This window comes from Crocodylus porosus, unplaced genomic scaffold, assembly GCF_001723895.1.
Source record: "Crocodylus porosus isolate Cpor-Errol unplaced genomic scaffold, CroPor_comp1, whole genome shotgun sequence".
Taxonomy (NCBI): Eukaryota; Metazoa; Chordata; order Crocodylia; family Crocodylidae; genus Crocodylus; species Crocodylus porosus.
In genome coordinates, this window is record NW_017728927.1 from 11,047,363 (window position 1) to 11,071,729 (window position 24,367).

Sequence of the window (24,367 nt, forward strand, 5' to 3'; positions counted from 1 at the left end):
GCGGGCGGCCGGCCCTTGCTCGGCGCTCCTGCCGGGCCCGGGCTGCGGCTCCGGCTCCGGCTCCGGCTCCGGCCTCGCTCGCCTGCAGCCGGCTCGGTGTGAGCGCGGCTCCAAGGCAATGTGAAGTAACGCGTGTAAAGATGCAGCCCGTGAAAACGAAGATACCGGGCTTCTGCGTCTGTAAGACCGATATACATAGGGGTATATACATAGATCTGTAGTATACATACATGTATGTACACGCTACGTATTTATATATACTTACGCTATCTGTCTGTGTACACGCGCTACATATCTATAGGTATACACTGTATTTATGTGTATACATGATATATCTATATACTATATATGTGTACACTATATATTTATATATATCTATACCTACGCTATATAAATTTATATATACGTGTGTATATACACATATATACACGCGCACACACTATAACTATTATCTCTATACTCTAAAACTATATATAATGATATCTATATCTATATATATATGTAGCATTATAGTGATAGATAGCATATCTATATCTGTAAGACTAATATATATTAGGTATATTTTATAGTAGTAGCATATCTTTATAAGGCTAATATGTAGTGTACTATATATTATAGTGATATAGTAGATCTGCATCTATCTATAGGACTTATCTATAGAATGTATAGTAGATATAAAATAGTATAGTAAGGTATAGCAGTATCTAGTATAATCTTTAAGACTAGTGTGTATCTATATATTATTATTTTATTGATATATATTCTTAGCCTCTTGACGGCTCAGATGAAGTGTAATATCTATACGTATACGGCGAATATGTAGTGCATGTATTTATTATATATTGTAGTAATATATAGTACTGTGTAGTCTAGATCTATGACTAGTATATTGAGTACATTATATATAGTAATACGTGATCCTATACAGTGTATCTCTGCCTAGAAGGCGAATCGCTGGTATAGGTGTTCTAGGGACTGTAACATTTATATCAGTGCAGCGAGGGGGCTGGTGTCTCCGCACTGACAACAAATCCTCGGTCCCGACGCCAAGCGGGAGAGGGGTCGAAGTGATCCGCGTCCGTGTCGGTGCCCGCGCCTCCCGCAGCCCCCCGCGCTGAGCCGGGCTCCAGCGGGCTTGAATTCCCAGCCCGTCCCAGGGCTGCTGGAGACCCTGCCCCGCCGGGGGACTGCGGAGGGGACGCGGACGGTACGGCGGGCAATGGGCCACGGGGAGCGGGCGGGCGGGGAGTGCGGCCCGGTGGCAGGGCCCAATCCTGGCTAACCCACTGCGTCCATCCTGCAGGCAGACGCCGCGCGGCCCGTCGCAGCGCCATGGGACGCGCCCAGCCCGGGGGGCCCCGCTCTGCCTGAGCCCGCGCGGGAGGAGGATGGATGGCCGCGACTTCGGGCCCCCCCGAGCCGTGCATGTGCCGCCACCGCTGCTGCCCGGGTTGAGCATGGAGGGGCACCGCGTGGGAGCCGCCAGCGCCGCCGGCCGCCTCGGCCCCTCTGCCGGGCCGCTGGCCGCGGGGCTACCAGCACCTCTGCCGCCTGGCAAGTACCTGGCATCTGGCATCAGTCTCCACTCGCACCCAGGTAAGGACCCGGCTGCGGGGGGGCCCGTACTGGGGCTGGGGGGGAAACATCTGCATGTGCAACGGGGCCAGCCGAGCTGCAGGCGTGTGGCCGGTGGGGAAAGCAGGGGACACGAGGAACTGTGGCCGGTTGCTGTCGTTTTAGCTGCGTCTTTGCTTTGGGACACATGAGCAGTTGCAGTGGTCCCAGCCCTGCCCTGCCCCCACCTCCTGGGGGGGCGAGGGGGTCTCCAGGGAGGCAGGGGTCCCCCCGCAGCATGTGCCCATGAGCTGGGCGTGCGGGTTGGCGCCTGCACAGAGCGGAGGAGCTGGGGCTGCAGGCAGAAGCCTGCTTCTCCCCCCTTCATTTTAAATACTACCCCCCAGGCCTGGTGGATGCAGTTTCTAAAGTGCTTGCAATACAGAAACCCTGCTCAGAAGCGTTGTGTCCCCTTCGCTTTTTAATCCCAAGCAGATCTTTTGCTCCAGATCTTTGCTGCAGCCAGCCCTGCGCTCCGGGGGGATGAATTCCAATGGCTGGGAAATCGCCCTGGCTTCCCGAGTAGGAGCTTTGTTTGGTCTTTGCCTGGCGGGCTGGGACATGACATGGCTTTGCAGCCCTGTTTTTCTTTTCTTTTCTTTTCTTTTCTTTTGCTCCCCTTCTCCGGGTGTGGAGAGGGGACTCGTTGACTCAAGGCCTTGGGAGGGTGACACGTTTGGCAATCGTAAACCTGCTTTTTCTCCCCGCGGCGTGGGGCTGGATGGCTTTGAAATCTGCAAACCCGATTGCCAACATCTGCAGAGAAGGAAGCAGCCCGAGCGGAGGGAAAGATTTATTGGCTTCAGAAGAGGTGGCAGTGCCAATTTTCCAGGTGCTAAAACAAGAGGTGTAAAATGAAGAGCAATAAAAGGAAGCACATGGGCAAACACCTTTTATTTCCCCACCCCGCCCCCAGCTTTCTACCAGGGCTGCCGCCTGCTAAGGCAAACAAGAATATTTTCTGAAGTATTAAATATTAAACATGATCTAAAACTCAAGCCGAGGCCAGAGCCAGGGTTAGCTGTGTTTCTTTTTTAAAGGGCTGAAGGCCCCTCGATTCTGCGTGGGGAGGAGGTGCACGGTTACCTTTGCAAGGGAAGGGGCCCCCACCCCTTCCCCGTGTCTCGCGGTTGCTTGGATTACCTCCAGATATGACTGTTTCCCAGTTGTCCCCTCTCTTCCCGTGGGAGTGCTGCCAGCATTCAGGTTGCGGCTGGATTTTATTCTTGTTGCGAATCTGTTCCGCTCCTTTCCGCAATTCCAGGTCTTATAGGCACCCGTCCAAGCTCGGAGCCCCCCATCAGCCTTCCCTGATTTTCCCTTCCCCAATTTCTCCGCTTGTTTGTTGCCCTCCAGCAACCCCCCCCAATATTCCTGTTAACAAAGCTCTCGCCGAGATTGGCTCCGGCACAGAGCAGTAATTCACAGCCGGGCTAAACTGCATAAAAAAGATAGGTACAATTAGCAGTTTAAAGTTCCATTATAGCGTGGCAGTTGTAGGCAGGGTTGGGTTTTTTTTTTACGGCTTTAACAATTTCATTTGAAACGATGATTGCTTCCTGCTATTTGCAGCCCTTAGGTTCGACATTTTAAAAAAAAAAAAATGTTTTTTGGGGGCGGCAGGGGGGAGAAAAGGGAAGTTAGGAAAGGGTGGGAGTGTTTTAATAGACCGTGCTAAGAGCAGGCTTTAAATAATGGTGCGCTGAAGAAAGGGACTGCGAAACCTATCCCCAAGCTGTCTGAAAATAAATCCTGCCCTTTTAAAAATAGCGTGGTTTGTCGGACTTCTGAGTCTGGTTATTTGAGACCCTTGATTTCAAATTTGGGTGCTGTGCTGGCTTCCTTTGCTGAGCAATCTGGCTTCTCTTACCTTGAGCGGAGGGGACCCTGGACTCTGGCTCGGCCGGTCATGAGACTTCCAGGCATCTGTCGCTTATCTTATGCATTTCTATTTAATGTTAACTTTTAAGTAATCCTGACCTTGGGGTGGGATGGGTTGTGGGGACAGAAGTCCTTTGTTTCACTGATGCAGCCCGGCGTGGACTGCTGCAGCGAGAGAAATGGGAGGGAGGAAATGAACTCGGGAGTGGTGAGAAGGTGAGCTGGCCTCTGCCTTCTCTGCTTGGGGGCTGGCAAAACGCGGCGTTCCCGGGGTTTGTGCATTCCTCCGGTTCTTGGCGTGCTTGTCACGGGCAGGTCTGGCACGAGGCTCTGGGATGGCGCTGGGCAGGCTGGCTGTGCTAGGCGGGAAGTTTCAGGGCACCTTCCCAAGGGCCCTGTTGAATCCCCATGAAAAATGTAGTGGGGTTGAGGGGGGGAGGTGACTATGCAGTGGAACAGTGACCACAGGAGCTCAGTGAGAAAATAAAGCATCCTTAAATAAAAGGGAAAGCAAGGGCAATCGATGAAGCCAGACTGCGGAGCCCCTTAATGCGCTGGCCTTTTGCCTCTGCAGGCCTGCATTCAACATCTGGTGGGAGGCTGGGTTCCCCCAAACCCGTAGGTCACCACTGAAGCGAACGTAGTGGTCTCTGCCAAATCCCCCAAGCATTTGATTGTTAACACAAGCACTCCTAGGAGTGCTCCGAGCTGTGGAAAAACCTGACGCGAGACTCGTGCGGGCTGTGGCGGGGATGTGAGAGAAGGAGCTAGCCCAATCCCTGCCCGTAGCAGCCACCGGAGAGAAGGGGCTGTGTGTGTGCGTGTGTCGGACATAAGGGGTGTGCGCGCGCGTGTGCACGCAGGGTGCCACTTGTAGATAATGCTAAATTCCACTGCAGGCTGATTTAAGGCTTCCCGCAATCCACAAGCCAGGACAAAAATCCCAATCGAGACCCATTTTGTATTAAGAGACTTGCAAAGAGAAAAGTCTGGGAGGGGGAGAGAGAGGCGCTTTGCTATTTCCATGTGAATGCCTGCCTCCCCTTTCAGGTGGACAGCAAGCCCGTCTTTGCCTCCCCAGGGGCAGCGGCAATCTGTTGCGTGTCGTTCTGGGGCCCGGGGCTGAGGCCCGATCCGTGCTCAGAAGTTTGGCCAGGGTTGCCGTGTCGCTTGGGAGCATGAAAAGCAAAAAAAAAAAAAACACAATCCCTCGCTCGAACTAACATAGCTGTGCAGGCAAAAGCGCGGTGTTGACGCAGTTATAATGGCAAACCCGTGCTTGTGCTGAGAGGGTTTATTTTGCTCAGGAGAGCTGGGCTCAGCAGTGCCGTTCGGCTGGTATCAGCTGCGTCGGCACGGGGGGTAGCTGTGCCAGCCGGGCGCTCGGTGCGGTCGAGTCAGTCGCTGAAGTGCCGGAGGAGCAGTAACCGCTAGCCCGCGCTGCTGCAGGTCGGGAGTGGTGGGGGGCAAACTTGGTAGTTATTGAAAGCTGCCAGGTCAGCGGGCCCGTGTAGGGCTTCCGCATGGGTATTTTTGTCATCATAATACATTCAGGGGAAGTCTCCTTGAGTTCAATGGTCCTTGAAATCTCACTTCCCCTCCGGGGTGTGGTGGGGCTGGTGATGCAATGCAATGCAAACGGGGCAGGAGCAGAGCTGGCTTGGGAACCCGGCAGAGCTTATGTTTCTTCCTCCCTCCTGCCTTGTCTGCTGGACTTGGCCAGAAATCGGCCGCGGGTGCAGCTCCAGGCAGGGTGGAGAGGGTACGTGTGTAGACCGAGCTCCAGCCGGGCTCTGAGCAAAGTCGAGATGATGGAGGGCTACAGCTGCTCGCGCTCAGCTCTGTCCCCGCTGCAGGGTCTGCCTCGGTCAGAGCACGGGTGGGAACTGCGTGGCCATGAAGGTCCTGTGGATACCTCCTTGCTGCCCGTGCGACTCGCTACCGCGAGGAGCAGATGTGCCACAGGCGGGCAGCGAAGGGTGGCAGGGGAGCAGTGACGGTTGTCCTTCCCCTCCCCTGGGGGAAGCCGCGATGCTGTTAGGGGTAACCCATGTGTTTCTTCCCCTCACCCCCCTGCCTCTTATTCTGAGTGTAAATGGGTCCGTTCCTGTGAGAGGAGAATGATGGCTCTGCCTGGCCGGAGGGCAGGAATGGATTGAGATGCCCTTCCCTCCATTTGCATTTGTTTTCCACTAGCTTGGATCGAGATTGGTCCCTAGCCGGCAGAGCCCAGAGAAGGGTTGCAGGAAGAACAGGGCTCTCCAGGCTCGCAGGGGTCTCGCTTGTCCATCTCTCGCTGGGGCACCCACTGGGCGAGTGTTTGGCCTTGTCTTGGGTCTTCCTTAGGGTTTTCCATGGATGTGGGTGCAACTGTCCTGTATCCAAAGAGGCACTCCAACGGCAAGGTCCCTTATCTGGGCAGGCTGTGGAGAAAGGGCACCGGGGTCTGTCTGCACCGCTGGGTGGGTTTGGATTCTTGGCACCAAATGTCCCCAAGCCCTTCCCAAGTACTGCCCTCGCTCTTTCTGCACCTGCCCAGGTGTTTGGGGCAAATCCCATTTTCTGTCCCTGGGCATTGTTCCACTCGGCAGAAAACTTGTCTGTCTTGCAGAAGGAACTGTAGGAAGGGCCTTGATTATAGTTAACCGGCCTTGCCGCACATTCACGGCAGCATGGGTTGGTCCAGCTCTTTCTCTGACCTGCGTCCCAAGCTGTACGAGCAGGATATAGTTCAAATATGCATGCCCTTGATGGACGTGGGGGGTGTAGTGTTTGTGGGGAAGGTTGGGCACAAACAGCTGTAGGAGCAAAGCTAAGACTACCCTGTGCCATCTCAGTCTGCACAGAGCAGGCCTAGCTGACGGTGGTGTCCGGGGGATGCCTGTCTACATTAGGGCAGCCAATGTCAGATAGGTCGTTCGGTCTCTTGCCGGAGGTGCCTCGCCGGTAGAGCTGCTATGGGCCATGCGCTAGAACGAGCACTGCTTATAACAGCAGCAGCTTTTGCTGGCCCAGCTTATTCCAGTCCCGCCCTGAGCAAAATATACTTTTTCTGGTATATCTGCATCTGTGTACGGCAATGCTGTGTCCATGCCGTCCCATCCCGCTCCTGGCTGGTGGGGCTGGGCTAGCAAAAGTTTGTCACCACGGCCGGGCAGAGGGAGCACGGGGACAGGGTGCGAAGGCCTGACGTCCGTGTCCAGCCCCTTTTGCTCTAGTTGAGCCTGCGGTTCCTTTCCAGCACTGTAGGAAGTCGCTGGAGCGAAGGTTTGAACCTGTCGGTATTAAATCTCTTTCAGGGAGCGGCCTCAGTAAGCAGAGCTGGGTTTTTTTGCAGCAAGGAAAGTCGAAATTTCCTTTCCTTCCTAAATACGGAGAGGAACAGTCCAGCTGGCTTATGTTTATAGAGTAAATACCGTTGCTCCTGTCACTGCTGTATTCAGACGACTTGTGTGTGCAAATAGTGGTTTTAAAGGAAGTGAAGCTAAGGTTCCTGTGACGATATCCGCACGGCGCTACATCATGGCTTTGACCAGGCAAGGCTTGCAAGGCGCGATGATGTTAGCTCGTGTTCGTTAGCCGAGCCTAACACCTTGTTTGCCGGGAGGAGATGTGTCACACTTTCGCATGGTCTGAACCAGCCCAGTTACAGCGCGGCAGTGCTGGGGGAGGCAGACACGTGACTAATCTGGGTTAGCATGTGCTAACATGCGACATGCCTTATCTTGAGTCTAGTTAGAAGGTGTTAGATCATGTAGACCGTGAAAACTAGCATTAGGCTCTTCCACCCCTCTCTAGACAAAGCCATATAACAGGCAGCATTAAACCAGTTTCTGTGGCAAAAGGCAGGGTTTACCAAGGCTCCCGATGCAGACAGCGAGGGGTGGGACGGCTCGCTGAGTTGTAAGCCTGTAAGAACATTAACTCTCGCGGTTTCTTTTAATTGGGCAACAAATAAGTGCAAAGCAAGGAGAGAAATGCACAAGACAGAGAGGGAAGTGCCTGCGCTCAGTGAGGTTAGCATTTCAATGGGCCCAATTAGGTTCCCAAGTCCACACCTCACTGTAGCTGAATGAGACGGGGCAGAAAGTGGAGTTATAATCTTTCCTGCTGTTGTTTGCCCTCATTGTTCTGGGGGAAGGATTTTGCTTGCATTTTAGTGAGAGATTCACAGTTATTTCTTTGTAGATGTGCATTCCTGGGGCCTTGGTAATGCTAGTGCCCTGATCCTGAGGCTGGATCTGCGTGGGCACAAGGCATTTATTCTCTGGCCCCCCTCCCCACGCCCAACACGCACATAGTGCATAGGTGCAGGTCCTTTCAAACAAGCCACCCTCTTGCATGCTTCGGTGCTAAGGTTTGCATCGGTGCAAAAATACCCCCGTCTTGTGTAGGCAGGGCCACTGAAGGGGCACAGCAGAGACAGGCTGGGTCCCTCCCCAGCGTGTGGCAATCAGCTGTTGAGCGTACAATATGCTTCTCTTTTCCTTTCCAGCTGTTTTGGATGACGATTATGGAAAATGAAAGGTGCTTATGTGGGGAACGTTGGGAAGAAATCAAGAAGTGAAGGCTGATTTTTTTTTTTTTTTGAAAAGCAGCCATCTGGGAACATGTGTGCATGTGCGTGCATGCGTGTGTGTGTCTTTTTAAATCCAGCAAGAGTTGAACTACTGATAAAAATGACCTTGGGAATTTTTTTTTTTTTTTAATTTATGACAAGCGTCAGCCGTGGCCACCAGCCCCATTTTAAGGGGATTGAAAATAGACAAACAAGCTGAACGCCGCGAGGCTGGCACAGCACCGTGAGTGATGTGGCGAGTCTGGGAGAGATAACATGGTCTTCGAGAAACAAGGGAGGGAAGGCTTTAAAAAGCTATGGCCCTTCTCGCTAGATCTGTGTCCCCGATAACTTCAGAAATGGTTGCAGTTGCCTATCGCGGCATCTGTGTTCGCCTGCCAAGTTATTAAATGCTGCTTTTTTTTTTTAATAGTCGGTGGTTACAGGCTATTATCTTGCCTCCTGCTTGGGTTTTTTTGTCCTCTTTGCCGCGCCGTTCTCGTCAGCCTTTTATCCTTCCATGGGGTTTTTCAGCAGAACTCCCTGTGGATCAAATGCACTTTTTTAATACGTTTGGGCTTAATTGATTTTAATATGAAAAAAAACCAACCCCAAAATAACCCGCCAAAATCATCCCAATGGCTTGCACGCACGGAGCGCGAGGTTTTGAGCAGGTTCGCCCCTGCCTCTTTGTTGCTGGCAGGATGGAGGCGAGGGCATTCGATGGATACGAAATCAAACGAAAGAGAAATCGTGCCACGTGTTACCCCAGTGTGTGTGGCTATTATGCAAATCCCTCCGTATCGTGTCCGGTTCTGCTAGGTGTGTGCGTATGCAATGTAATGCAGCATCCAATGGGATAGTACCGAAAGCGGGCGAAGGGTGTGCACGCGCGCGTGTGCATGCGTGTGATTCCCTGCTCGCTGCCCTTGGCTCCTGGTCCTGGGGGCGGCGGTGGGGGGCGGGGGGAACAAACCACCTTTCTCCGGTTTCTGCTCCAGTAGCTCTCCACATCGCACATCATTCCTCTCGTGTGCTACACTCTGGGGCTTCCCTTCACAATCCCAGCGCTACAGCAGGGCATTCTCCGTAATGAGATTAGTAACACAAAGCAGCAATTCTTCTGCTGCTTTTAATGTACGTTCTGGGATTGTGTGGGATCGGAAATTCCTGCTTTCATCTGATGAGCCCTCTCTGTAACTTTTTGTGGCCAGCTCTTCCTCTCCTCCTCCTCCTCACGACAGCAGTGTGTTGGCATGGGCATTGTCTACTCTTCCCCCACCTCCCGCTTATTGTTTAGGTTAGTTTTATGCAGAGAGATCTAGGAAAGATGCAAGAAGATAACTGAGCTGCCTCCATCTTGTCTGGGACGTGACAGCTCTGGGTCTGTTCCTAGCCAAGTTAAATATAGTTCTGAGCATTTAAAAAAAAAAAAAAAAATCTCTTGCATCGTTCCTACAAATGGCTCATAACTTCCTCATCCATATGTGCAAACAAGTGAAAGCCGCCGATGACAATGCATCGCACAAGTGGCGTCTGTAGCTGGGTGGCCAAACATTGCAACATCGAGGGCTGCATTGGCAATGTGTCAAGAGCCCAAGGGCCCTGCTTGAATTTGAATATATATTTGCATAATTTATCAGGAATTAATGCAGGCAGCCATAATATTTGCTCTTTTTTTTTAATCTCCCCTTATCAGGGAGTAGAAATCGCTCAGTGCTTTGATTCTGCCAGCGGTCAAAGGACCTGGCTGCTGGCGGCGACTCCCTCTTTCGGACTGCAGGACCGTGTTAGCAAAGGTGGTTTTTCGGAAGGGCCTAGACACGGTCTTTGGTGCCCTTATGATGGAGTTGCTAGCCCTGGCGTGGTCACACCTGAGGAGGGATAGCTGAGTATGCAGCAGCTGGAGAGGCGAAGAAGAGGGTGTGTATTTTTCGGCATAGGGAGTGGTTCTGAATTGCCCGGCTGCATAAGAAAACTAAGGTGGAAAGAGAAGCAGAGATGCCAGCCCCGGCAGCGCTGGGAGCTGAGGAGATGAGGCAAGGAAGGGTGGTGAGATGATGTTCGAGGGGGTATAGGCCGATTGTCTCATGAGCACGAGGCATGTGGGATTTGGCCTTATCTGGAGATGTGTCCAGGACGGCAGGAGAGAGACAGAGTTAAGGGTTGCAATGTGGTAGGGTCTAGTATAGACCTTACACCAGTAAAAGCCAGTTTTACCTCATTAAACCAGTGCAGATCCACGATATGGTTGCACTTAGCCTAACAAGTTAATAACTTTTAAGTTGCCTGGAGCATGTCCACTCCTTGAAGAATTCCTCAGAAATTTCTATTTGGCCATTTTGTGTCGCCCTCCTGACGGGAGTCTGGTCGGGCCTGCTTGGGGTAGAAAGGGCCTTGGAGCTGCTCTGTGCACTGCTGAAAGTCATCTTGGTGAGGCCCAAATCCATTACACCGCTCTCAAGAGGTTTGTCTCAGGGAGTCTCTCTTGCCTGCCCGCTTTGCGGAGGTCTCTGCTTTGCAAGCCCTGAACCTGGTGTGCCACGGAGACCCATCTGCTCCGTCTCCTACGTGTCCTTGTGGCCTGATCCAAAGAGAGCGGTTTGGAGCCTGTTATCCTGCCAAGACTAAGGTCTTCGTGCTTAGCTTTCCACGCTGAATAGACCCGCTCAGGGCCTGTTATGACTGAGTCCTGTGACTGCCGTATGGGATGCTGCAAACCCCGCTGCTGACATGCCCCGCTTGTACTGATTAAAGGGTGCAAGAATCCCAGTGACTTGGGAGCCTACAGTTGGTGGGATGGGTGCCTAGCAGAGGACATGCTACGCTTGCACTTGGGAGTCCTGAGTTTCTCATCTGTGCCGTCGATCTTGGCCAGGTCCCATCCCGTGTGCCTCAGTGTCTCCATCTTTACAAAGGGGACACTGATACTGCCTCAGTTGTAAAGTGCTTTGAGATCTGCTGATGCAAAGCACAACAGAGGAGCCTACCTTTCCTAGCTATTATTATTGTTATTATACCTCTCGCACCTGGGATACCGGATTTAAGGAGGCCATATTCAGTGTAGCTTTGAGTCATAGCTGCTCATGCCAAGTCTGCCTGGCTTCTCTCTGCTGCTGCTGTCGTATTGGCAGGGGCCTCTAAGGCAAAACAAGCCCAGATACAATTGCCACCTTACATCATTTTAATGGCCGGGGCTAGGTGTTTATGCTTTGGCTGCGGATGTAATGGCAAAGATGTCCCCTCCCTTCCCGCTCCAGGGCGGAGAAGATGACACCTCTCCATGTTAGTTCTTGGGACCAGCCGCAGTAAGGAGACTGGTTTACGTACTGAAAGTCCCTGGCTTGCGGGAGGACAGGAAACCTCAATGGGTTTTTGAGCAAACGCCCTTGATTTTTGGAGACGACGTAGATGAGTTTCCCGAGTCCTGTGCCTGTTGTTATTACTCTTCATACCCAGTTCGTCCTGAGCCCCGGGGTCTTGCAGATGGGTGTGCAGATGCAGGGCCTGTCCCAGAGTGCTTCTAGGCAGGGGCATGGATCGCACGGGGGATAGACCCCTGCTTCTTTTCGCTGCCCTTGCAGGTATGTCCTCACTGTAGTGTTCATACGATCATCAAGGGCAGAAAGGGACCTTGTGTGATCACCCCGACTGAACCGTCGCAGTTGAGTGTACGTTTAACGTGCTCTTAATTTCCAGGGATACAAATTCCACGGTTCCTCTAGGTGCCTCTTCCAGTGCTTGACCACGCTCTGGCAGAAAACTCTGCCTGATCTTCATCCTCAATCCCCTCTGCTACAACTTGAGGCCACTGCTCCTAGTCCTGAACCCTCCAGCCACAGAGGAAAGCCCGTTTCCATCCTCATTATAGTTCTGGTCGCCAGCACTGGGGTCTGCATGCCGAGGTCTGAGCAGTCACCTTCAAAGCCATGCTCAACTTGTTCGCTCTACCATTTTGCATGAGGTCCTAGGGCTTCTGGAGCATTTTCCTCGCTGCCTTTAGCAACCTTGTACTCCTTTCCCAAGAAGCAGGGAGGACTAGTCTGTCCTGTTAGGGCACGTGGTGGCTTGGGAATTGCTGGGAGGCAGCGGAGGACTATCTGCGCTCGGGTAGCTTAGCCTGCCCCCATGCTATGCAGAGGCTGTGCTGACAGCCACGGGCACGGTCTAAGCAGCGCTTGTGCGGGGATGGGAGCGTGGTTCGGAGCCGCGCTGGGATGACGCCCCGTGTGATCCGTGCAGTTTAAACGAGCCCGCCGAATGCAGCGGGCCTGAATATGTCAAGCGTCCCGGAGAGCACAGAGACGAAGGCTTGGGGGGCTCAGCACAGAGGAGAGGGATGGGATATATGGTGAAGCCAGGGAAAGAAGGAAGAGTGGTGCCATATTTCACCGGCGAGAAGGGCCTGGTTCAAAGAGGCGAGGGCAGGTGACATTTACCTTTCCAAGCTCAGCTGTCCCCTCCAGTTTTTCTTTCAGGTGCCCTGTTGTGAGGACTCTGGGATGGCTACTGCCCATCACGTCTGAGCGTTTAATTTCTCAATGGGAGGGAAGGCGGATCGTGCTGCGGAGCTCCATTTAACCTGCTGGTGACCTGGTCTTAAGTCATCATGTCTGAAAATAGACATTGTTCCCTTCAGGGCATAGCTAATGACTCTGGGAAAGCTGGATCCTGTCTCTGAAGGCTGACTTAATTGCTGCTGCCAGAAACTTGGCACAGGTGATCTTGGGACCAGCACCTGTGCCATCCCATAATGCGCTGGCCAAAAACGCACGCCGCCTTCTCGGCCTCCGAGAAGAGGGAGATAACGCGGTGATCTCTTTGTAATGGAAAGGGACACTGTCGCATTCATCGGGCACAGGCGGCGGGCCGGCATTGTTAGCGGGGCGGGCAGGGCTCTGGACGTATCCTAGGCAGGGCTCTTCTTTTCAAGCCTATTCCAAGTCCGACACAAAAATAAGACAAACAAACCATTGTGGCTGGAGCTCCCACTCCCACCCGACCAGGCCTGGGAGAGGCTGGGAAACCAGAGGCACACAGACAGCTTGTTTCTGCTGGGAAAGCGGCTCGGGCTGGTCCGTCTGGTTGGCTGCCGCGGGGTCAAATGCAGCCCAGGCCTTCACGCAGAGAAGACATTTTTGCTTATAAATAGGGAAGCAGGCGGTGGTTAGTCCTGAGGTTAGTCTGCAGAGTTCTCCTCTGTGCATTTTTGCAGTGTAGATTCCCCCCGCCCTGCATAAAAGGATTTATTCTCAAACCCTTCGTTTAGCCCAGCTGCTGCTGCAGGGCACGCTGCTTTGTTGGGAAGGAGCTGGCGGATCTGGATTAGCAGGTGCTCACGCCACGGTGGGGCTGAACTGGGCAAGGCATATGGTGACTGTCGCGGATCTGAGCTTTGGTGTGGGGTCACTGCCGATCTTCCTCAACCCCGTTTCCTGGCGTGCTCGTTCCACCACCTCGGTCGACGCTATTCCTCCCGGCTGTGGCACTCGGGGATATGGAGGCATGTGAGTTGTCACCCACTTAGCTCTCCTGTCTGTAGTCCCCAGTCCAGCCTCAGGTATGCTAGGAAAACTGCTGGCTTGGCTGGCTTTTCTCCTGGGGATGGCCTTATTCCACTACAAAACTCACCGTTCGTGGTCGGAGCAGGTGGCTGATGTAGCTTGCCAGCATCCGCGTCCTTGTGCAGACACAGCGTTGTGAAACCAATAACACAGAGGATTTAAAAAACATGGATGACTTTGTAAGGATGCTGCAGGCATACAAATGGCGAGGTTAGCATCAGAAGTTGCTCGCTTGAACTCGCACGGCCCTTGGTACCCAGGAAGAGGAGCCTTCTGGGCCTCTGGAATAAGGGAAGCTGCAGAGAAGTTATCTCTAGTGAACTCTGTAGCTTTTTTTTTTTGCTCGTTTCCATTTCCAGGCGTGGGCTCAGCCCTGCAAATAGCGTTCGATGGGGAGGGGGCAGAATGGTTGTGGATCCCAGAAACGTGGATTAAAAAGATGGAAGAGACCAGTTAGTCCCATCTAGTCCATGTGTGCACTGGTCCAGGATGGCTCTGTGCACGCATTGCTGTGGCAGGGCCCATTGGTGCTGTCGCACACAGTTTTCCACGTTTTTGCACACGAGCAAATGTGCAGTCTCCGGGAAAGATCATCGTGTAGTTGCTGTAGGCCGTGGCGTGTGCAGACGTGGCTGCATGAGCAGCGGAAGAGCAGGCTTTGTGCTTTCGGTGTGGCTAGCATCGCTGCTTGTGGCTGCATTGCTGTTTGGGACCTGGGCCGTGGTGCTGAGCTGCAGATCTTGAAAGGAGCGATTGCTCTCCAGTGCTGTTTGATTGCCTCTGTTTCATGCCTGGTACATATTTGGGCATACGTGAATATGCCAAGTTCCACTTGGAACAAACTCCCTGCCAAGTCACGGACCCATTCCCCAATTGGATGCCCGTTTGCAAGGCCCTGCATACCCACTCCTTAGCAAACGAATGCATCTAACATCAGAAGGGGGAACAGTATCCAGCCTAAAATGTTAAAGCTCCTTAATTTTATCCCATTGGTCCTGTGGCCATCTATCAAGTTCCCTTCTCCCTTTGAAGCCGTTCTGTTCTCCAGATGCTTGCCAACACATGGCTACCAGTAGCTATGACTGTGTCCTTCATGGCATTTTTAAAGATGAACTGAAACGGTAAAATAATGTTTTTCTTCCAGTATGACTCTGGTGAGTAATTCGGCCATGCCCAACAGCTCCACAAAACATTTGAGAGTTACTCTGCGGAAGCAAGAAAAGCAATTTCCTCCGAATGCCAGCACTGCCACGTAGCGTGTGAGACCATCTTGCCCATTCTCCTGTGTCAGCCCGTGGCAGAGAGTAGATGCTGAAAGGGAGAGGGAACCGGGTCGGATCACGGCCTTTTCCTTTTTTCTTGCTGGCAAAGGGATCAGTAAGTTCATGCATTTCCAGCAGCGTTCTCTGGACTCGGGGACATCCCGTCTAATGGGGGCTACAACCCCGGGTGTTTTTTAATAGTTTGTGCAGATGCCTCTGCTAGCACGTAGCATCTTCACCGCACCGATGGTGAATGTGTGGGCAGGAGGGTTGTAGCACTGGAAGCCCGGTTTAAGGATGGAGCTAACGGCAGAAAGTCTGACCGGGTATCAGTGCGTGTCCCAGGGGTCTCCTTGTGTTATCTGAAGAGCAAGCCTGTGTGTGGGAGGCTGGACTGAATTGCCAGGCAAGATCCCTGCACTCTGTGGCAGTTTGATGGAAATTTTGGGACCCTCAGTATTTGTCCTTTATTCCTACAGGATTAGGTAGAAGACTGAATCGTGCAGGCGGGACAGCACCTCCTGCCCCTGCCTTCTCACCAAACTTTGAAGGTGTTGGGTGGGGGCCTAGAGGAGGAGGCAATTGGTGCCTTAGGGCACTTGTACACCTGAAGGGGGTTTGGGGGGTTTTTAATTTGTGGGTTTTTAATTGTGACCCACCATTTCAATTTAGGGGCTTCTGTCGCTGTGACGGGACAGTGACAGCCTGCCGACAGCTTACCCCCACCCTGGCTGCGGGCAGGCTCTGCCAGGAGGGGGGAAAAAAAAAGCAGTGAGGGGTCTGCTTTTTTTTTTTTTTTTTTTTTTTTTTTTTTCACCCCCAGCAGAGCCTGGATGCCAGGTCGTGCAGCCCCTGGGCTGTGGGGCAGGGGGGTCCGATGCTTCCCTCCATGGTGGCAGTGCCTCCCAGGGCTACCCGGGCAGGGTGCTAGCTGGGCGGGTGCTGCCCCAGCTCGCAGGTCGCACCCGGCCCGATCCAACGGTGCATTGGATGCTGGAAGCCTGGGGGTGGGGAAGCTGGGGCTTGGCCAGCTTCCAGCGCCCCGTGCTTTGTGCCCGCTGCCTGGGAGCACCCGGGAACGGGCTGGCTTGCCCCTGGGTAGTGCGGGAAGGTGGCAGGAGGGCATCCGGGTGTGCTGGCGGTGGGTACGGTGCATGGAGCTCTGGAAGCCCGCCAAACCTGAGCTTCCACGAGCCTGCCCGGGCTCCCAGCGCCCCGTGCACCCTTCCTGCCATTCCTGCCATCCTTCTCCAGCTGCTGGACATGTACACATGCACAATTTTTGCTTTATGCGCAACAGGACAATTTGCCTCAATCGAACTAAAATACATCAGAGGTGGTCTAAGTTGCCGCGCTCCAAAAAATGTTTACATGAAAAAAATATTGTGCACGTGTACATGGTGTTAGACAAATGGTGATTTCTCGTCACTTTTTGTCATGTGTACGTGGCCTCACCATCACATATACGAGCGCCCTTTGGTACCTGGGAAGGTGCTGAAGGTGTTTTTTTATGGTGGTTTGCAAAGGGCTTTCTTCTGTTGCATTGATCAGCCAGGCAAATAGACAGGAGTTGGCACCTTTTCTTCTTTTTGTAGAATTAACATCCAGTTTAGATGGAGGCCAGTTCACAACTTCAAGAGCTGCCTTTGTTTCAGGCTGTCGCAAACTCAGTGCAATTATATTGCAACAAAGGAGATTTAGATTGGATATAAGGAAGATCTTTCTAGTTAATGAGCATGATTAGTGTTGGATGGGATTAGCTAGGGGGATTGTGGAAACACCATCACTGGAAGTCTTTTACCTGTAGGTTAGGCAGGCACTTGGCTGGGAGGATTTCGGCAGGGATATTCCTGCCTTGAGCAGGGGATTAGACTAGATGACCTCCTGAAGTCCTTTTTGGCCCTATTTTTTTAAAGAGTTTTTTTTGACTAAGTTTGCTTTCAGTCTGTAATTCAGCTGGTGGACGTCCCTGTGTGGCACTGAGGCCTGTGCTGCATCAGCTGCATGGTAAACAGAGGGGACAAAGCTGAAGCTCGAGCAGTGCAGATGCATGCTTGTGGTTGAAAGTTTTCTCTCCAACAAACACCGTCTGTCTAAAAAAGGGCTGTTTCCATCTGGCATGGCAGCGCTCTGGAGGACCTCACTGCATTGCCGACCCCTCCTTTAGATCTTCAAGGGTAAACAGAAGGACTAGAAACTCGTTTAAAATGGAAACGGCAAGATTCTGGATCGTGATTGTGCAGCTGCAGGGCAGATTTTTAACGATGAAGGGGAAACCAGATGAAAGGAAACCTCTGAGCTCAGTTCTTCAGAATTCGGTTTTCATTGCAGGCATCCAAGCCGGGTATTACGGAGAGTCCCTGGCTAGCAAGCCAGTTTTGTTGGGGGCTTTGGTCTAGGAGAGCTGCAGAAATGAAGACAAATGGTCCAAGCATCTGATCGTTTGCCACCGGGGGGGAAGGAGGAGTACTTTGTAAGAGGACTCTTGCTAGTTCCTTGGCTGCGGCCAGTTTCCAGTCACCAGACTCTGCCAGTTGGCCACCGTGAATAATCCAGATAACAACGAGCATTAATCAGTGGCCCGGTTCTCTGTCCCTTCTGCCATGCTGCCTCTGCGTGTGGAGGGTGGGTTATGCCTGGGGTATGCCAGCTCATCTGCTGCGGGAGAAGTTGAGTGGCTGAAGGAAGGAGCATTGTAGGCAAAGGGAACCTGATCACAATCAATCGAGCAGGGAAGTGTCCATGAAATCCTGGCCTTGGTGGGCACCCACCCGCTGGCTCGGGTAGAGAGCAGAGGGGAGCAGGGGGATTTCTGACTCTGTTGCTCTCGGTTTTATGTCTGACCTGGGCAGGGCGCCGGTGGGCATCAGCCCTAGAATTTGGCATAGACATATATGGCTTATATTTGCAACTGTTGGTCATTATGGATGGCATCTAGAGTTGCTGAGGCCTCATCCACAGTGAGCTACATGGGGAACGTGCTGGCAGGGCTGTGCCCGAGGGATGTGCTTTGAGGCATTAGTTAGCTCTCCTGCATCCCTGTGGTACAGGGGCTCAGGACACGCGTCCAGCTGAGGCTCTCATAAACCAGGTGCAGCTCAGAGGTGGTCATTCAGGCAACACCATCCATCACGGAGCAGGTGAGTCACGAATTCGGGCGAGTGGGTGGGAAGAGATGGCAAAGGGTTTCTGCCTTCCAGCGTCCCCAGGGAGGCACTGGCAGACACCACAGTCCGCACTCGAATGGCCATGGGTCTCCAGCCCCGAGGAGGAGGACGAGAGGAGGAGGAAGAACCCACGAAGGGGGAGGTTGTGGTGAGCTGGAAGGGACAACAGCCCGCGGGGGATTGCTGTCGGGCTGGTTTAGCTGCTTGAATGTCACATTGCCCGCTCGGGCCCTCTCGAGGGCTGTGTAATAATGTGGGAGCCCAGTTCTACCCCACGATGAAGACGAGACGTTTGAGCAGCCTTCTCTCCTCCTTTCCCTGTTGCCCCAAGAGTCCTCTCTGTTTTAAAAGAGACTGTATTGCTCACTTCTTGCAACAGGGCTGTGTGCCGTGCCCCCCTGCCTGGGCACTGCCGGCTGTGACGGGGCTGCTGCCACCATGGCCTTGCTGACAGGTTGTGGCTCAGAGGCCAGTGGTGGAGGTAAGGGGCAGACAGCAGGAGGGACATTTCTACTTGTGGAGTTGATACGAGTTTCTCAAGTCTCCAGCTAGTGTCCTAGCTACTGCACTACCCTTCTCCTTCACGTCACCGGGTGCTTTTTTAAATCACCTTTCCCCTAGTCGCTACTGAAATACCGTGTCCTGGCCGTGGTGCAGAGCAGGCTGAAATTCTGCGGTAGCAAGAGTCAGATTTTCCCAGCTAGGGAAATCCCTTCTGCGCCTCTGTGTGTGTTGGGCGCTGGAGGTGCGGGGTTATCTCCGGTGATTCACCCTGCGAGCCGCGTTGCAAGAAGTCAGCGCCTAGCCTTCAGCGAGGTGTTGCGGATGCAGTAGCGCTGGCATGGGAGGACTAGAGCCGCCTCTCCCTCCATTTAGGAAGGGACTTGCTGTTCCTGTATCGAGGCGGCTGAAAACAATAGTAAATATTGAGCAAGAGCAGTTTTAAACCCGCCTGGGTGCAGATTAACAAGTGTAACGAGAACAGGAATCCATTTGCGCTCTCGGCTTCTGCGAGCTCTTCAGGTGGGGATTTGCTGGTGAGACGACACCGCGCTGGGCACAAAACACCGAAGGCGAAGGAGGTGAAGCCACCTGCTTGCACGTGCCACGGATTCATGTTGGCGGCATCTCGACAGCCTCCAGAGCCCTCGAAAGATTAAACACCGAGTCCAATTGATGGTGTTGCTGTGTATTGAGAAGTGATGGATGCCTGTGAGATGCTCAAGGGGTGGGGGTGGCAGGGAACAACGGTGTAAATTAACAATTTGAAGTGACCGGTAGCTCTGGGATGGGGGCTAAGACTGCCAGCAGAGTCGGGCAAAGCAAGGCAGGTAGGCGGCACGTTCTCCTGCAGAGTGCGGCCAGCTTGGGGCACTTCCAGCGATTAGCCCTGTGCAAGGAGAGCCGTACCTCCGGGGAGCAGTACAGGAGCTCTGCTGCACGCTGTGGGCTTGATCGCAGCCTCTCCTGTCATGAGGCTTTGTGACGCTGCTCCTGTGCAGATGGCACGGAGCCCAACATCTTGGGGGCCTAACGAGAACTGCCCCGAGAGACCGAGGAGGAGGTGGGAAAGATTTATGCCGTTGTTGCTGTCCAGCTCGCAGCTGTCGGGGGTGTAGCTCCTCCCGTGCATGTAGCTGCTCCTTGTGAGCTCTCCTGCAGCACCCGCCTTTGCATCCCGGGGCACGGAAAGAGGGGTGCATTTCTATTTAACCTTATCTGAGCACCACCTTTGCGACACAGGCTCTCCAGAGGTGCTGATGGTGCCGTGGCCTGTGGCTGGAGGACCCGTGCCTGCAGGGGCCTCCCCAGGAGCACTGCCGGGGGTCCCTGATGTGCTGCCCTTTTGGGAGGTTGGATTCCAGGCTGCCGGCGTAACCGCATTCTTGTCCCAGGCGGTGCCTGCCCGGCTCAGAAATGTGCTTTCTTCTTTGCCACTCCCGCCTCCACCTGCTCACCTGCCTCTTCCGGAGCCAGATGCGGGGCAGACCCGGGGTGGGAAGGAGGCAGGTGGCGCTTTCAAGGAGGAGGGAGGTGGGGGTGGCAGGCATCTTAAAACTCCACACTGAGGATTTCCCGGCATTTTGCGACTCCTGGATGAATCTGCCTTAGCTCAGCTCTCCGAGACCTCAAGAGATGCGGCAGGAGGACTGGAGCCCAGCTCTCCTACCTCTCCAGTCATTGCTCTTACCACTGCAGCGTCCTTCTCGGCATCCCCTGGGAGAAGGTGGGAGCTTTGGTTCGGATCCCACCAGACAGCGACCCCAACAGTCTTCATGCAGTCGGGGGCCAGCCTTTTTGGCACGCATGCCACTCCCAGCCCCTTCCCCTTGCCATATCTGCTCTCTTTTCTGTCTGTCGCTCTCCTGGCTGTCCTCTCCCTGGTCGGCCACGCACAGCCTGCCTGTGCTGCTTGTGGCCACCCTTCTTTGTGTCTTGCCCTGCCACTTTGTGGGACAGCAGGATCCAGCCAGTGAGCTCTGACTTTTGGCCTCGCGTTTGGAAACAGCAAGGTGGGGGTGGTGAGAGAGTTACAAGGGAATCAGACATGCAGTGTCCTCAGACTCCCTGGGAAATCCTAGCTGAGCGCTCCTTCTCTTTCGTGGCGTCTGAGCTTTAGATCGGGTTCAAGACTCGTGTGTGGGGAGCAGCGTGGAGGTACCCAGATGGGAAACCTGGGAACTGCCTTTTCAGGACTTCAGTCTGCAAAAGCTGCTTGTTCTGAGAAGGCCCTAAAGCCCTCCTCCCTCCAGGCACAGCTTATAGGGTGTGCCCAAGTGGGGCTAGGGTCTGGGCTGGCGTGGGCTGGTCCTACGCTTGGTAGGAGTCTGGTGAGAGCGTAACTCTATGGGGCAGGCTCACATAGCCTCCGTGCCTCCTTTCCTCCTGGGCACTGGACTTGTCCCCTATCCAGGGAAGAACAACAGAGGCCAGGGGCCATGGTGCAGGCTGGAGCGCTAGCACACAGCAGCGAGGTGCACATTTCAAGCAGGTGGAGCTAGTGGTGGGGAGAGCTGTGGCCGCCCTGGTGTGCACTGAGCACCCTGTACGTGCTCTGGCCTGGGTGATTTATGTCTGCTCCTCCTGCCTGTCTTGAAGACCGGGTGCCTGGAGGGGTGAGTGAGTATGTCCCCTTTCTGGTCTATGTGCACTCAGGTGTCTCTGGCATCCGATTCCCAGCTATAGACCCAGCACCTCTCTTGTGCAGCCTGCAGCGAGATAGGATGGAGGGGTCAATGCCCAGCTATCCCCGAGCTGGTTCTGTGGGCTCCAAAGGCCTCTGGGCTGGCTACTGAGAATAGCGTTTGCCTTATGATATGATCTACCAGACCTGGCCTTGAGTACTGTACCCTGCTTGGACCCTCAGACTGTATTTAGTGCACTTGGATTTCCCTCTGCTCCTTGCACTGCTGGAGAAAAGGGCCTCTTCAGCCTGTTTCTGGTTCTCTAGATAATGAGCTGTTGGTGTCATGATCTGATGTCCCAGTTGGCTGTTTTAAAGCGCTCCATCTAGGGCAGGGGGAAGCCTTGGCTAGGAGAAAGGGGAGGGTGTTTCTGGGTATGAGAGAGGCCTGGTCACTCTCTGCTGCTCTATAAATAGCTGAAGCTGTACAGCCGAGGCAGGGATGGATCTCAGACCCTCCTGCTGTAAAACTGGGGGTTCCTACAGCTTTGAGTCTCCTTTTGGCACTTCATGTAGGAGAGAGCAGCGCTGTGTGTTCCAGTGCTGGTGTCGCACGTCTGAGCATGCGGTACTTGTCCTGGGTTACCAGGGTCGGCGCGAACCTTGGAGGGAGACGAGAAGGGCGGATGGCGATCTAGAGGTAGCTGTCCTGGACTCTGGCCGCTTCGTCTCCTGCAGGGGGGCATCTTTGTTTTCGAGAACAACGGTGGGTGGCTGGCACCTTACAGGGGCCATTTCCCCTGCCCTCCAGGCTCAGTTCTGGATACCAGAGTCACCGGAAAAGGGAAAGACCTTACCGTAGGCTCGAGTCATTCCTTTGTGGCGCTTCTGTGGCACGGGCGCCTCGGGACTTTGCAAGTCTTTGGTTAATCTGGTGCTGCTTCTCCTTCAGGCCTTCCCACTTCCCGCCGGGTCATCCATCCATCAAGCGCCAGGCTGAAGGGGCCAGCATGGCTTACGGTTAGTCGTATTTCATAAGAGGCAGAAACCCGTAACCGGCCAACGGGCGGCATCCGGGCATGTGTGTAGAGCAGGGAGAAAAGTTACTTAACCTCCTACGCAGCCGTGAAGGCCGCAAGGTTTCCGGTGATGGGCCTGTGGTTTCTGATGGGAAGTAGGAGCTGCAGCACGTGGCCTCCTGCACCAGCCTCCTGTTCCCAGCCTGCTGCTGGTGCGTGCTTTGTGGCCGGTCCTGTCCCCTCACACCCCAACCCAGGCACTTCCAGCCTTGCATGCTGCTTTGCGGCTTCTCCAATGGTCTGGCCCTTGGAGTCCTGTCCCCTGAACATGAGATCGGGTGAGCGATGGCGGGAGCAATCCCTTCCGCTGCTTCTGTCTGATGTGTCCTCATAACGCGGGCGGCTTGTGCTGGGTGTCGGTTTGTGGTGTGGTTCTCCAGCTAGGTTTGAAGTGGGGAGCTGGGCTGATCTGCCTGGTTTGCATGGAGCAGTGTGGGCTAAATTACCTGCAGAGGTGACCAGTCCCATGCTTTCCCCAGGCTTGATCTTCAGTGGCTTTCACAAGGGCTCCTTCCAGCCTCCGCCCGAAGAAGGACGGTGCTTGGTGGCGACCGTGGGATCCCTTGAAGGCATGGCCATGGTCGCATGCATCAGGGCTTGGGCGTGGAGTTGCAGCTGGCGTGCACCAGCAGCCTTGGGCTTGCCACCTGGCTCAACCCTGCGCCTGGGGAGGGGACCGCACTTCAGGGTGAGCCCATGTGCATGGAGGGACGGGCAGCGTCCTCCCCATCCCTTTGACCCTTTGCACACTCAGCGAGCCCATGTTTTCTCTGAGCTCCTGTAAATGTTTTTTTTTCTGAAGACTTACTTCCCCGGGGGAGTTTCAGCTCGGGCGCAGTCTGACTGAGCATGTCTCCGCACCCCTCCCCTTTCCCTTCCTTCCCCGATCCGCCGAGTCCAGCACAACCCCTGGCCCCGAAGACGGTTTGTTGTGCGGTTTCTGTGGTTGTTTGTATCTAATCTCCTGATCGGTCACATCCTCTCGCTGGTGAGTCACCGGCTCGGCTCCTCCCCTCGCCGTTCGGAAAGCAGAGCAAAGATGAAGACGTTTTCGGCAGCTGCGTCCGCCAGGCTCCCATGATAAGAGCTCTCCCCGATTTATGTCTCCCCCAGCCCTCATCCTCCCAGCGCCCGCACGAGGCAGGTACGTTGCCTCATTTTACAGCTGGAGACACTGAGGCAACAGGAAGGCGTTGGGCAGTGAGTCGGTGCGAGAGCTGGGCGTTAGGACACGGGCGCTGCCCGTCGGCTCCGGTCCCCGTCCACGGGCCTGACCTCTCCCTAAAGATCCCGCGGGCTTGTAGGTAGGAAAGCCCACGTGGGAGCGGACTCGCAAGTCAAGTTATCGCTGGTAGAAACTTTTTATTGGGGACAAGCGTGAGCAGATGCCAGGGCGCAGCTGCTGGCTGGCAGGAAAGGCAATGACTAGGGAAGCTCCTAACCCTAAATGTCTTCTCCATCTTCGCCCATTTGGGTGAGGCCTTCCTGGGGTGGGCATGTGGCTGGGTCCTAGGGCCCCCGGGGAAGCCTTGTCCCTTTCCTGTCTGACCTACCCTCCAGGTCCGTCTCCATGCGGTGCAGCTCTGGAGCGAGAGACCCTGCTTTCTGACGGCAGGCGCTTTCTCCCAGCCCAGCGAAAGGCCCGCAGGTCTTTGGGAGCTGGGGTTAGGTGACCTTGTGGCCAGGGGTGCTTGGGGGTCACACGTCCTTGCCCACCCACCAACCGGCAGGGCCGTGGGCTCGCGCTGAGTGGTCAGCTAGGGGAGCCTGTTTGGGGCCGTCGGTGAGGGACCTTAGACCGCTTTGCACGGCGGTCTGCTCCGACCCTCTCGGGGAGATGGGGATGGCCGGCAGAAGCCGGTGGCCGGGTCTGATGCTGCTTGTCGCCGGCTGTACGGGCGCAGGAGGCAGCCAGGTAGCAAGTGCCTCTTCCTAGGTCTGAAGTTGCCTCCTGCCACAGGAGCGCCTGGACTGAAGGAGCTGTGCCCCCTCCAGACCTGTGGGGCTGGGTGGTCCTGCCCCTTCTGGATGGAGGGGTGCCATGGGCTGCACCGAGGAAGGAGGGAGAGTCATGGCCCAGGAGGCAGGGCCTGGCCAAGCTCGCTGCCCCTCTTGTGC

At 54.4% G+C, this 24,367-nt stretch overlaps 1 protein-coding gene across 6 annotated transcripts in view; it reads left to right on the top strand.

Annotated features, from left to right (window-relative positions):
* Positions 1-24,367, top strand: part of TNRC18 (trinucleotide repeat containing 18) — a 78,035-nt gene that overhangs the window by 502 nt on the left and 53,166 nt on the right. For all 6 annotated transcript variants that reach the window (XM_019542000.1, XM_019542002.1, XM_019542006.1 and 3 more), the window contains exon 2: positions 1,304-1,596. In XM_019542000.1, coding sequence (XP_019397545.1) covers positions 1,389-1,596 — 208 coding nt within the window. In that variant the 5' untranslated portion in view covers positions 1,304-1,388. The remainder of the gene's footprint in view (positions 1-1,303; positions 1,597-24,367) is intronic.